General features: G+C 48.9%; 5 protein-coding genes across 5 annotated transcripts; 3 read left to right on the top strand and 2 right to left on the bottom strand.

The window, feature by feature from the left end:
• Positions 1-148: 148 nt before the first annotated feature.
• On the top strand, positions 149-1507 carry N7509_011280 (uncharacterized protein; the record flags this gene model as incomplete). Its single annotated transcript, XM_056635917.1, has 1 exon — positions 149-1507. The coding sequence occupies one exon, from the start codon at positions 149-151 to the stop codon at positions 1505-1507; it is 1359 nt and encodes a 452-aa protein (XP_056486537.1).
• Positions 1508-1675: 168 nt separating this feature from the next.
• Positions 1676-3564, bottom strand: N7509_011279 (serine hydrolase domain-containing protein; the record flags this gene model as incomplete). Its single annotated transcript, XM_056635916.1, has 4 exons — positions 1676-2501; positions 2574-2829; positions 2886-3020; positions 3081-3564. 4 exons carry the CDS (start codon positions 3562-3564, stop codon positions 1676-1678), a joined length of 1701 nt encoding a protein of 566 aa, XP_056486536.1.
• A 785-nt stretch (positions 3565-4349) lies between these two features.
• On the top strand, positions 4350-6300 carry N7509_011278 (uncharacterized protein; the record flags this gene model as incomplete). Its single annotated transcript, XM_056635915.1, has 2 exons — positions 4350-5267; positions 5350-6300. 2 exons carry the CDS (start codon positions 4350-4352, stop codon positions 6298-6300), a joined length of 1869 nt encoding a protein of 622 aa, XP_056486535.1.
• Positions 6301-7083: 783 nt separating this feature from the next.
• Positions 7084-9158, top strand: N7509_011277 (NAD-dependent malic enzyme; the record flags this gene model as incomplete). The annotated part of the gene is made up of 7 exons (XM_056635914.1): positions 7084-7383; positions 7446-7649; positions 7703-7831; positions 7888-8021; positions 8072-8338; positions 8406-8773; positions 8860-9158. The coding sequence occupies 7 exons, from the start codon at positions 7084-7086 to the stop codon at positions 9156-9158; spliced, it is 1701 nt and encodes a 566-aa protein (XP_056486534.1).
• A 393-nt stretch (positions 9159-9551) lies between these two features.
• Positions 9552-12484, bottom strand: N7509_011276 (putative ubiquitin-protein ligase (Asi3); the record flags this gene model as incomplete). The annotated part of the gene is made up of 2 exons (XM_056635913.1): positions 9552-11999; positions 12059-12484. The coding sequence occupies 2 exons, from the start codon at positions 12482-12484 to the stop codon at positions 9552-9554; spliced, it is 2874 nt and encodes a 957-aa protein (XP_056486533.1).
• Positions 12485-12929: the final 445 nt, after the last annotated feature.

Here is a 12929-nt window from a genome sequence, read left to right as displayed (position 1 = left end):
CGCATCAAGGTAGGCACGAGATTCGAACGAGGTTCTGATCTGAGCTCATTCATTTTGCCAGTGCGATAGAGGATCCCCTGAATGTACGCAATGCCTCAGGGTTCAAGGAAAATGCCATGGGTACCGCGACCGGCTGGACTTGATGTTCATGCACCAAACAGACACAACTGTCAAAAAGGCAAATCCGCGCTCACCGAAATCGAAACTGGATCCTCCTAGTTCTTCCAATTCAGATGGGAATGAAAAGAACGATAATTACTATACACCCGACCAAGTGATCGGCCCAATCCAGATGCAGCATTTAATAGAGCCCATTGGCTCCAGAGCTGTCAATCTTTTCATGTTTGCGTTTTCCGGCGGCGTCTACCTGGACTACCTGCCAGCTATGTACGGCTATCAAGCGAAGCCCAGCTGCTTGCACATGAGTCTCGAAGCTGCAGCCTTGGCTTACATGGCAAATGGGCACCATCGACAAGATCTGCGGCAGATGGCACTACAAAGCTACGGCGCTGCATTATCGCAAACGAATCGCGCATTACAAAACCCCAAAGCGACCATGAAACTAGAGACAGCGACGTCTGTGCTCCTTCTAGCTCTTTTCGCAGTGATATCGCCGCGAAATTCAGACCAAACGCAAAATATCTGGTCAGAACATGTGCGTGGAGCTCTGGCGATACTGGGTTCTTGTCGCCCCGACATGTTCAACAGTCTATCCTCCCAGGGCATTCTCCACCATGTCATTTCGATTGTCCAAATTGATTGCCTTGACCGCCGTGTTCAGATGCCTCCTCAACTCAAGGCTTTATATGCTTTGTCATGGCTGAACCCTGGACCTCAAGTACAACTTTGGTCTCTGATAGATCGGCTTGCCGAACTCACTGCATCAATTGGAAGAACACCAATATGTCTATCAGGCATCGAACAAATACGCAATCTCGACTCGAGCTTTGAAGAGTTAATGAAATGCATGCCAGAGGCCTATAGCAATTGCTTTGAATTTGAGGAATGCACAACAACCGCTACTCACTTATCGGAAGGGGAGACTATTGAGCGAATCCCAGTTCTCAAGTTCGCTAGCCCTAGAATGGCCCAGAGATGGAATACATTACGACTACTACGACTACGCAGCATAGATCTCCTCACATCCGCGACGTCTGATTATCTGTCCTCTGTCCCAGGGGGGACTCATTTGGATGAGGGTCTCGAATTATGCCTCGATAATGCATCTGAAACAGCGAAACAAATCACTACAGAGATTTGCGCAACGGTACCGGAACATCTCAGACCTGATCAGTTTACCCGATACGGTATTATGGGAGTGGCAGAATCTGCCTGGGCGCGATCGCTTGGATGGCCATTAAGCATGGCAAAGGCTACTGCACATAACTCAGAAGCCCTACAAAACTATATCGAGAGACAAATTCGCGTCATTGCGGGAATTTCGAGCACCCACAATCTAGATTTTCAAAAGGGCTCACAGGCTGGCTCGCTTGATATGGATGGGTAAGTCGCGCTTTGCAGCATGCAAGAGTCGAGTGTTTTGATTTACTAACATTTATTTCTGAAATAGAGTACATGCAATATATCTCTCGTGAATGCCTAAATCACTCGCAGATAGTGAATAATAGAGGAATCTATAGAAGCCCATCCCAGAACAGATAGGAAATCCCATTGTTCAGCTGCGGCGCAACGTTACGCGGAAAGCGGAAAGTGTCACCTCATCCACAACCGAGTTAGAGCCATCAGTAGCCCTCCAAAAGACGACTTCATTCACGGGAATTTTACCATAGGATATGGGATCAATATTGACAACGCAATAATCATTCCAGACAGTCGTAGCATTGGTAGGATGATCATAATCATCAATAACATTGATAAACCGCCAGATATCACCGATCCGACCATCGGAAGATCGCTTGGTGCGAAAGGTTGGCATCAATTGAAAGTACAGATCCCCGGTGGTACCGGCCTTTTTCGATACAAAGCTACCGAGCGCCGCGAGAACCTCTGTCGAGTTGGAGACCCAGGAGGTTATGTGGAGGGCCCTGGGATCGGTGTGAGAGAAAGTGATGGAAGAGTTCAACTTCTCATCAGTTGAAACGTAGACACCCCCATAGTTGTCGTTCAGCTGGCTCTGGGCTTCAGATTCCGCCGCGATGACGAGCGGATTGAGGACCTTTGTGTATAGGTTGCTCAACCCAGCGAGCTCTCCGGCAACGGACATGAAAATGACCAGGTCATATTGCGGAATGATGATGCTATAGCTGTAATATCCTTCCAAGCCCCCACCTTTTGTGTAGAAAGTCACCGGGCGCTTGGTATTGGGGAGAATTTCCGTGCTTCGAAATATCTCCCAGGGATATCCGAGGAGTGAGTGTGAGCCAGAATTCCAGGCACTGGGTTGGAACCAGTTGACCGTAGGCGTAATTTTGTCGTGGTTTTTGAGGGTCCATCGAAGGAATTTCATCATGTCAGAGGAGGTACTATACATTCCACCGGAACTTTGTAAAGTATTAGCATGCGGTCAATCAAGAAAGATTGAGTCCCAGCCCTGAAGGGCTTCATAAACTTACGAAATACCGACACCCAGATCGTAGCCCCAGTAGGAACCTGATCCAGCCTTTGCGGTCACAGAATCGTCGGGAACATTGAATGTAGTATCTTTCATACCGAGGGGTTTCAAGATAGATGTGCTTATGTAGTTCTTGTACTTGGCACCAGTAACATTGCTCAGGATTTCCCCGAGAATATCGTAACCCACATTGCTGTATGAGGTCTCTTTCTGTGGTGTAAACACCGGATCAACTTGGTGGAGGTCGTCATTCAAATCTAATAGGATCCAAGTCAGTCGGTGATCAATAAAACATGGGGTTCTTTCAACATACCAGCAGCGGTACATGGGTTGGTCCAATTGCTATACAATCCGCATTTGGGTAGATTTTTGAGCTGGGCCGCAGTCACTGGAGGCAATCCAATGACAGATGGATCGGCCAGGGTAAGAAGTAGATCCTCGTCATCAACTTTTTGAATTTTGAGTTAGTTTTTCTAAGAGGTAAACGCCGAACTGGGAAGATACTCACAGTTATCTGGCAATCCACCGGCATGTGCAAGCAATGATCGAATCGTTATGCCCTTCCATGAGATCCTGCTAGGTCCGTTTGCCAGCGAAGAGACATACTTTGTTACTTCATCGTCAAGATTTAGTCTTTCGAGAGCTTCCTGTTTAAGAATCCCCAGAGCAGTGAACATCTTTGTGCCACTAGCAATCCGGTATACCGAGGAGCCATCAATAGGGCTACCGCCCAGGGACTTATCGGTGTGATACTTCGTATAGAGAGTCTTTCTTGACGACGAAATCTCCAACGAAAAGGACGTTTTCGCAAACTCTCCGGCATTGATGAGGCCGTCGAGACTTTTGGTAATTTCACCCAGGGGCTCTCTCAGAGTATCCTTCCCATAATTGGGAACAGGATAGGATATCTCCGGCTCACAAGCTGCATAAGCGAAATCTATTCCCGCCAGGAAAAGACCCGTTGAAAGAAGTAGCTTGATGAAAGGTGTCATGGTGGTAGCTGATAGGGAATCAAGTGTTTGAAAAAGCTAATGCTGTCAGGATATCACGAGCTTTATATGCCAACGAACGGAAGGCATTATGTTTAACGAGTCCAAATTGAATCCTGCGTCCCCTTTAACTCCAAAAAGGCACCAGCATTTTATTATTAGGAATCTGCCCTGATATCGCAGTGGCTTATGCTACGGTGTTTTTGGCTGGTGCGCCCATGCCCTAGAAAATGATCAATTTGCGACAGTATAACTAGGCTCCCAATTTATACCTTACTTTAAGGGTTCTAGTCCGAGACTAATGACATGTATACCAAATTGAGCGAAGCTTCTCTCCACCTTATTTTTAAATAACTGGGGCTACGACGGCCCCCACTTGACAGATACTAATTTTCAAAAGCAGTTAGGCTTCTCTCCAGCTTACATCTAGTTTAGGCTAGGGTGATCCCTCTCAGGCGACCTCATTCGTCGAATCGTATTTTGCAAGATGTCTTCGGTATTATAAAAGGAAATGCGCAAATGAGTGATTTTGTGAGCTTTGTAATGCCCATCTGGACCCACGACGTAGGTTAGTGCCACAGTGCTCGAACACAGCCACGGCGAGGGCTGTCTTATATGGCAAAAAAAAAGAGTACCATATTACGAGTGAGTGTACAATTTAGTTTAACTCTCCATAGAATCCACGTGATTGAGGCTCGGCGTACTGTGCACTGCCCCTCGCTTGGTGACAGAGTCGCCCCTCCTCAACCAACTTGGTTTCTTGTCGTCCCCAGCTGGCCTCACGTACGATGTCTGGATTAGAAATCCTCGGAGTGGTCGCAAGTACTCTCCAGATTGCGGAAATTGGCATGAGGCTTTCGGTAAAGCTTTGCTCTTTCTACCGACAAATTAAAGATGCGGATCGGTCTGCGGAACGTCTTGCAAATGATGTTTCACTTACCTGCAGCATTCTGCATCAACTAGGCAAAATTCTTGAGCAGGACATTGAGACAAAAATTTGCTCACAGCAAGCATTTTTGACAGCGCGGGAAGTCTTAAATGAATGTGAGAAAATCTTCAAGCAAATAGAAGATGCGGTTGAAAAGAAAGATCCTGGATCTGGCAAGACTAAATGGGAACGTGGAACACGAAGGCTGACGATTGTGGTTCTTGGGCCCGATCTCGATGTGCTAAAGTCCCACCTGGACAGATTAAAATCCACAATGCTTCTAATGCTCAATGTTATTATATATGCCAGAGATATCAAACGGTACGTTATATCCATCAAAGATTGGAAATCTGCGTGCGCATTTATAACAATCTACGCCAGGTCATCCCATGATTCATTTCTTGGATCTCAACGACAGTTGATAGAGGCACTTCTCCGGGAGAAGATTAACTTTGATGCTGGAAGAAATCATGTTAATGAGACGGTTAATATTAACACAAACAAAGATGAAGAGATCAGGTCACCTCAATTGACAATGATGGCACAACCTAACCAGACGACCTGTCGCGGACCCTCCCCTGACAGTGAGATCGACAAATATCACAATCTTGTCCGAAGCCTTTTGCAAGAGATTGATGCATGCCAAGCCACCTTTCCTCGAGATCGGCATGTGAGGATCAGGGATGGAGTAATTACTGTTCACGAGGCCGAACTTGCAATGTTCCGCGAGTCTCATGGAGAAGAGGCGATAAGGGCCTTTGATAGTCCTATTTTTGAGGTACGTATAGATATTTCGCACAACTACCAGTACGCATGGCATACCGAGAAAAGAACAGGTTACTCACAAGATACCCTTTCAGAGGATAGAGCCATTCAACTTCAATAAAGGAGGTCACGGCCCTTCTGCCTTCGAACCGCCCCAGAAGAAGCCTTTGCCAAAACCTCGCAGCATTTTCACACCTATTGATGATTCGGGCTCAGTGCTTGCTCTCCATTTCGCAAATGCGCCGTGGACCAAGTCTTCGCAAGATGGTCAAAAAACAGAGACCTTTCAAAATAATATTCCTGATGATATACCCGAATCACGAAACGGTACTCGGATAGTTCCGTACCGACCTCGACTTAAATTAAGCATAGATATTCCCAGTGAGAACAGCGCAACAGCAGAATCGTCTCCCGTCAATTCATCTGCGACCCAAACCGAGGACATGGGAAAATACAGCCCTTCGACGGAGATAACATTGCCCCCTCCATCGCCGCCGGCGGAGGAAAGCCCCAGCACCGGCGCTCAAGGTTCTTCCAATTCAATTTCGCCTAGTCTACGTCGAGCTTCTACGGATAGCTTGGGCCTTAGAACTGGAAATAGGCGAGTCATGGGCGGGTATAACAATGAAGATCCAACAAACAAGATGAAGCGTACATTCTCCCGAGACCTACATGTGCCAAATATGAGACCAGACGGCTTTGATGATTCATTATCCGATTCATCTGGAGTTGAAGTGGCGCCTCCGCCCGCCTCTCCCTCCATGACCTTTTGGGATTGGGAGGATGCCTTGGACGGATCGCCTCCACCATTATTGCCATCTCCAGAATTTTTCCATCCCTGGCCGTCATTTGTCCTCCCATCGGAGGGTGATGCCACGGGCAGAGAAGACGAGGGAACATCAAACAGTTCCTATATGGCGCATCGGCTAGACAGCCAGACTCACGCCTTTTACGGTGACTCAGTATCGGTCGGAGTTCTAGCTCCAGATATAAAAGATCTGCTTGTCGCCTGGACAACCATTGCCCCAGAGGATATTTATCTATGACTGCCCATCAATGATGGAACGCATCTCCGAGATTGAATTATCCGAAATGAAAATACTCGAGTTTTGGTTTGAGGAAGCACCCGGACAATTTATGCAGTCGGATTGCTTTGCTGGAATTATATTCTTGGGATATTCTCGTTCACGGGGCAAAGCCCATTTGACCATCCATGCAAATTTGAGGATCTGCTTCGCTGTAGAGCGGTGTCCAGGTCTGAGTTTAAGCATGGATTTCAGCATCTTGATGATAGCGTCCCTCTCGGCTGGTTCAATGTACGAGGGACACTAGGGTTACATTATACCACTGCTCAAATGCTGGCTCCCAGCCCAGTTTATAGCTGAGCTCCTACCTGCTAGGTACTGGAAGCAATAGAGTGACCTGCGAATGTAAATACAGTAGCTTTGAAGGTATAGGATGCTTGTATAAAAGAAGGTTTGGAGCACAACTCAACACCTCCAAGGTTGGAATTGTTATTTCTATTTTTTACATAAATTTTGGTATTTTGTGTACAGAGCTTTGAGTCCAGGGTACCTACTTGTAGTTACTAGTAGAGACTGCATTATTAGTACACATCGCGGGGAAATGACATCAGCGCTCTCGGGAATTTCCTTCCTTTCGCTCCCAACCTCCCGGTCCCACATCGCCAAGACAAGTTGTATGCTCTGAGTATCCTGGTTCCTGCCTAAACTTTCCGGAGATTGCGCCTTATTCGACTCGCTAGCCACCTGCTCATTTAACATGGTCGGCTCCAACGACTCACCACGTCGGGCAACTGGTTCGTTGACATGTCCGTACGACGTAAGCCACACAAAGCCTCGCCAGTATTACCGACTATTCTAATATACTCATCTTTCTACTCGCAGGGTGAAGGACTGCTACAATCCTCCCGTTTTAACAAGGGAACTGCTTTTTCCGAGGAAGAGCGGACGACCTTCAAGCTGCATGGACTCCTCCCGCCAAACCGCCAGTCGTTAGATGAACAGGTCAAACGTGCTTATCAGCAATACAGCAGTCGGCAGGATGATTTAGCCAAAAACACATTTCTGGCTAGTATGAAAGCGCAGAATGAAGTTTTGTACTATCGAGTTTGTGGACCACCCCATCTCTGGAATCCAATCTGGGAAGCTTGCATTGACGAAGTTCTCAGCTTCTACAAACACATCTCAAAGAGATGTTCAGCGTTATCTATACACCGACTGAAGGTGACGCAATCCAGAATTATTCTCGGTTGTTTCGAAAGCCAGAAGGGTGTTTCCTCAATATCAAAGACCAAAATATGATCGAGAAGTCACTGGCCAATTTCGGCAACGAAGAAGATATCGACTACATCGTCGTCAGCGACGGAGAAGAGGTAAGCTCTAGGTTACCTAACCCCCCGCCCTTACAATGCTAAGGCTTGAGTAGATTCTCGGCATCGGCGATCAGGGTGTGGGTGCCATACTCATCTCAGTTGCCAAGCTTGTGATCACGACACTGTGTGCCGGTATTCACCCTGCTCGACAGCTTCCAGTCGTGCTGGATTGTGGAACAAATGTATGTATTTTCTGCAGCTGCTCATCTGAGACTGCCACAGCTAACCTTGGACTTAGAATGATGAGCTCTTGAATGATGAGCTATATCTAGGATTACGACAGCATCGGGCAAGGGGAAAGGAATACGACGATTTTGTGGAAAGATTCGTCAAGAGTGCACGAAACCGATTCCCAAAGGCCTATATCCATTTGTGAGCCGTGCGCCCCTCTCCTCAGGTCTAAAGCTAATAAGTCTATGTAGCGAGGACTTTGGTCTTCACAACGCCCGTCGCATTCTGGACAAGTTTCAATCTCAAATTCCCTGCTTCAATGATGATATCCAAGGCACTGGATGTGTCACTCTCGCTGCAATGATGGCGGCTCTACATGTTAGCCAAGTAAAGATGGAGGATGTCCGTGTGGTGATCTTTGGCTCTGGTACGGCTGGCACAGGCATCGCAGATCAAATTGCCGATACTATTGCAACGGAGACAGGGAAACCGAAATCGGAGGCATCTAAGCAGATCTGGTATGTCTTCGCGGCCGCGTCAACTGGTGGTTTCCGCTGGAGTTCGTCATCTGATGATTGAGAATAGGTGTATCGATAAATCAGGTCTTCTCTTAAAGTCTCAAGGGACTGATCTGACTCCGGCTCAGATACCATTTGCCCGCGAAGATGGCGATTGGCAAGGCGGCCAGCATTATGACCTTCTTTCTGTGATTCAGCAAGCCAAACCGCACGTCCTCATAGGTACATCGACGAAACCCAAAGCCTTCACAGAAGAAATAATCCGAGAAATGGCAAGGCACGTAGACAGACCTATCGTGTTCCCACTGAGTAATCCGACACGCCTCCACGAGGCACAACCCCAGGATCTCTACGAGTGGACCGACGGCAAGGCACTTGTCGCAACAGGCAGTCCATTTCCGCCTGTTAAGTATGGAGGTGTCGAATATGATATCGGTGAGTTCAGGTCCAGCCCGATCCCAATCTTGGAACTTGTATTAATTCCATGGCAGCGGAATGCAATAATTCTACCTGCTTTCCAGGAATCGGCCTCGGCGCAGTCCTGTCGCGAAGTAGTCTTTTATCAAAGAAGATGCTGGTGGCAGCTGTGGAAGCCCTCAAGGCCCAATCGCCCGCCTTGCAAGACCCCAGCAAGCCCCTACTGCCTGATGTTGAGGATGTTCGAGAGATTAGCGTTGATATCGCTGCTGGTGTGATCAAGTGTGCAGTGGCGGAGGGACTTGCACAGCAAGAGGATATTCCATCAGGGGATTTTGAACTCAAGGCATGGATTCGTGAACGGATGTGGGAGGCTGTTTACCAACCCCTGGTCAAGCCATAAGCCAGGGCGAAATGAGCGAAGGTCATACCGTTTTTGTTTTCAAGTTCTCCATCTGAGATAGCACTTGAGCAATGCGCACGATATTCTTTGTGGATTTTTCAAATACAATTTGAGTACATTGTTGTCTTAACAGTCAGTCTTGATTAATCCGAAGCCCTAAAGATGAAATATAACTATGTACAAGAAAAGAAATGGCGTGCTGACGAATGCCGGGAATCCAGTTCGCATGGTAATCTGGACGTGAGTATCAATGAAGTGATGAAGTGATGCAGATGCAATATGTTACACGCTTCTCAATGCGCATAACAGCTGAATTGAGATGGAGCCTCAGGGGCTTCAGAAATCCTCGTATTTCTATAAAAATAAGATGGCGCTGCAAGGGGGGGTATGAGATCACGGAACCCATAGACGCATGAATCCACCAACCTCTTGGCGGCAAGTCACGCAGCTGCCGAAGTTGTTCATGGCTAGACTAACGCGGCAGTCTTCGCAGATGCAGAGGCAGCGGCATGGCCAGGTGATGATGGATCGAGGGCTTGTTTGGCAAACAACACAAGGAGGACCGTTTTCACCTAAGCCCATCGCGCCGGACTTCCAGGTATTGGGATCATCACTGGCGGCTGTTTCGGCCCGACGGGAAAGGATCAATTTTTCAAGGACATCGGATTCTTCTTCTGCGGTCGGCTTCCGCTTGTCGGGCGAAGGCTGTAAATCCACATGCAAGCGAGACGAAAGCAAAACACGCGATCGTTCTCTTTCCACTTGGTGGCGGTACTGGCTGCGAGTCATAATACCACCGGAAGACTGGGGTGGTCTAAGATGTGCGGCAAGAATTCGAGCCTCCTCCCGGCTTTCACGGTCCTGGGGATCAAGAAGACGAGCAAGATGGCCCATGTCTAGACCAGGATCTTGAAGAGGAGTACTCTCCCGTGAAAACGAAGGGAAAGGCTGTTTCTGAGTTGGAGTGCGACGTCCATCTTCGGCCTCGTACTCCCAGTCATCCTCAGAAGCGTTGGTAGACATGGATATCACGCTGGTAGTGTCATCATCATCAGCCACGGAGGGATCGTAGTCCGACGTGTGATCCTGGTTGCCCCATGAGCCACCGCGTTTCCACCAATCGTATAATTTATCATCCATTCTCGTCTCATCGTTCCGTTCCCAATTTGAGTTGCTAGGACGCACTCGTTTTCGCATTTCCAGCTCGACATCATACTCTCGATTGTCAGGAAGCTCAAGCTCCCCTTTTTCAGAGAGGATCCAAAAGTCCAGCCCTGGTGGAGTGTCGCTGCGAGAGCCTGCTTTATCTTGCTGGTTCCGAGAAAAGCGCTTGAGCCATTGGGGGCGGGCGCGGATTCCCAATCGGTCAAGGGCGCGATTAGCACCATATGCCATCCACCGTACAATAAGCCAGAAGATGGAGCGAAAAAATGACATAACGTGCCAAAGACGGAGTGAGGCTTGCACAGCACCAACGCCTCCTATCTCAGCATGAGGTCGCATCTGTCTCGTGCCGTTCTTTGGTTTCTCTGGTTTCTTTTCACGCTTGTATCCGCTTTCCCATGATGTGGACTGCATAGGAAGGTCGAACCCAGAGTATCCTACCGCATCGAAGGGAGACCCTCGGGATTGGCTGGACCAGTTTCCGTCGTGTGAATTCCGTTGGCGAGAAGCTTCAATCTCGGCGAGTCGGTCTTTCTCGAGCCAGGTCATTTTCCTGGCAACGACAGCTGTGCCTTCATTCAAGAAAACAGCCTCGCTGGCGGCCGTCAACGCAATGTAGCCAATCCGAAGCAAAGTTGTATAAAAGTCTTCGTGTCTATTAATACGAATGCTGCGAATTTGGTTCGCACCCTGCATATTTTCATGGGCCAGGGCGAATCGCTGTCGGAGGGAGATAGATTGGCCTTCATCGGCGGGTAGAGAGAAGGCTGTGATCGTCAAAGCAAGCCCGTAAATGGCTAAGCAAACGACGATGCCCAGCAGGACAAGCAAGTGAGGGATGAAGCCGACAATGCAGACAGTGGGGAACCTAAGAACACCGGGCTCGATGCTCACAGGACCACTCTCCAGGCCCCATGACATGGCGCCCATGAAACAGAGGCCCCAAAGAGCCGTGTTGAAGAGACGGTATCGGCTTTGCTTACCAATTACGTCAAGAATATGGGAGCTCAGGCTGTTAAAGCATGATATCAGGGCAATCAGTAGTAACTCGGGAGTCACGTTCATTCGATCAAGGACCTGTGCTCTCGTGAGGAGTCGTAGTGGAGAAACGGGTCCGTCGTCGGTGCCACCCGAGGTAAGAGGGCTTTGTTTTGGAAGACCAAATAACCCAAGCCCGATCGACTTGCTGATCATCGACTCGGCTTCCGCAAAGGCAAGCGAGTGCTCGAATATCGACATGCCAGTTTCGGTCATCACAGGTTTACCCTGTAACGCACACGAGAGGGTTTCCATGAAATGGCTAAGGCAAAGTAGTAAGAAAGTAGGCCACAGCAAAGAAAACGATCCGAAGGGAATGTCCGGCGTGCCAGGTACCCGTGCCATACCCACGGCACTGCAGGCCTGCTCATCGGTTTCCCACGATAGCATATTTGATGACAGCCAGTGAAGACTGCCTCCCCCAGATGCGTAGTCGAAACTCAATGGTTTTGTAGGTCGACCATATCGCATTGTAGGGTAGGATGGAGCGGTCTGGCAACGGATTCCCCGCAGTAGAGACAATATCTGTGACCCGAGGAGAATTATGGGTATTAAGCGCAAAGCCAGGCGTCTTTCCCAGCCAAGTCGAAGATGGCGACGAGTCGAGGCGTAGATGGTGATCCGATTGAGAACAAGAGCCTAGGCAAGTACATGTATCAGCGATGCTCCCAGAGAAAGTAAGAACGAGTGGTATTTACCTCCACCAAACAAGCAAAAGACCATACGCTGGTCAGATACCCGAAGAAGCCCCCGATTCTCTTCGCAGCCATCAAGAATTCGCCCAAGTACCAGTTATCACCGAAAGCCGCAGCACCACCGCCACCTGCCAGATCCGCTGCGGCCTGCGCTGCGTCGCCCGCGTCGCCCGCTGCCGCCGCAGCTCCACCCCAGAAGTTCATTTCAATGTTGGATATACCCGCAATCCGAAGGAGGTGTCTGGGGACGGTGCTAAACGCGAAAGTTTCGGCCTGGTTGAGGACGCGCAGGGGGAAGGTAATCAGAGCGAGCGGGGATGTGGGGAGGAACGAGCTTCCGGATGTCGCGGAGGCGGTCGCGTTCAGAGCCTGGAGGAGGGAGGCATCGGTGGTACTTGGCACCGCTGCTGGGCCAAGAACACTTGACATGATGTGTTGTTGTCGACAGTGCTCCTCTATCAGTCGTTATCAAATGGGATCCGGGGAGACGGAACCCTATGGGAACGGAATGGGGCAGCCCCCACGCCACGTTCGATTTCGGCAGACAAGGGGTTGGAGGTAAGCAAGTGAGGGTGATGTTAAAGTGAGGTCGACTGAGGGATCATAGAGAGCCCTACTCTTACACAAAGTGCATGTCGTATGGAGTATGGAATATGGATGTATTGGGATGGCGCTGGTTATGGGGGTGGACCCGTCGGATGAGTATGTAAGCAATGCCGAGGTCGAATCAGGAAAGCCCCAAGTTAACTACAAGGCAATACTAATAGTATATCCATGGATGTAACTTGAATAACTACGGAATAGTTCATGTCTCCTCTACAAATCCCAAACCTTGCTCAAATCCCAGGTGCTTGGGCCCACAGCACCAGGGATC

Source organism: Penicillium cosmopolitanum, assembly GCF_028827165.1.
Source record: "Penicillium cosmopolitanum strain IBT 29677 chromosome Unknown utg000009l:1.0-9042332.0:1.0-9050551.0, whole genome shotgun sequence".
Taxonomy (NCBI): domain Eukaryota; kingdom Fungi; phylum Ascomycota; class Eurotiomycetes; order Eurotiales; family Aspergillaceae; genus Penicillium; species Penicillium cosmopolitanum.
This window is presented reverse-complemented; position numbering and strand designations above follow the sequence as displayed.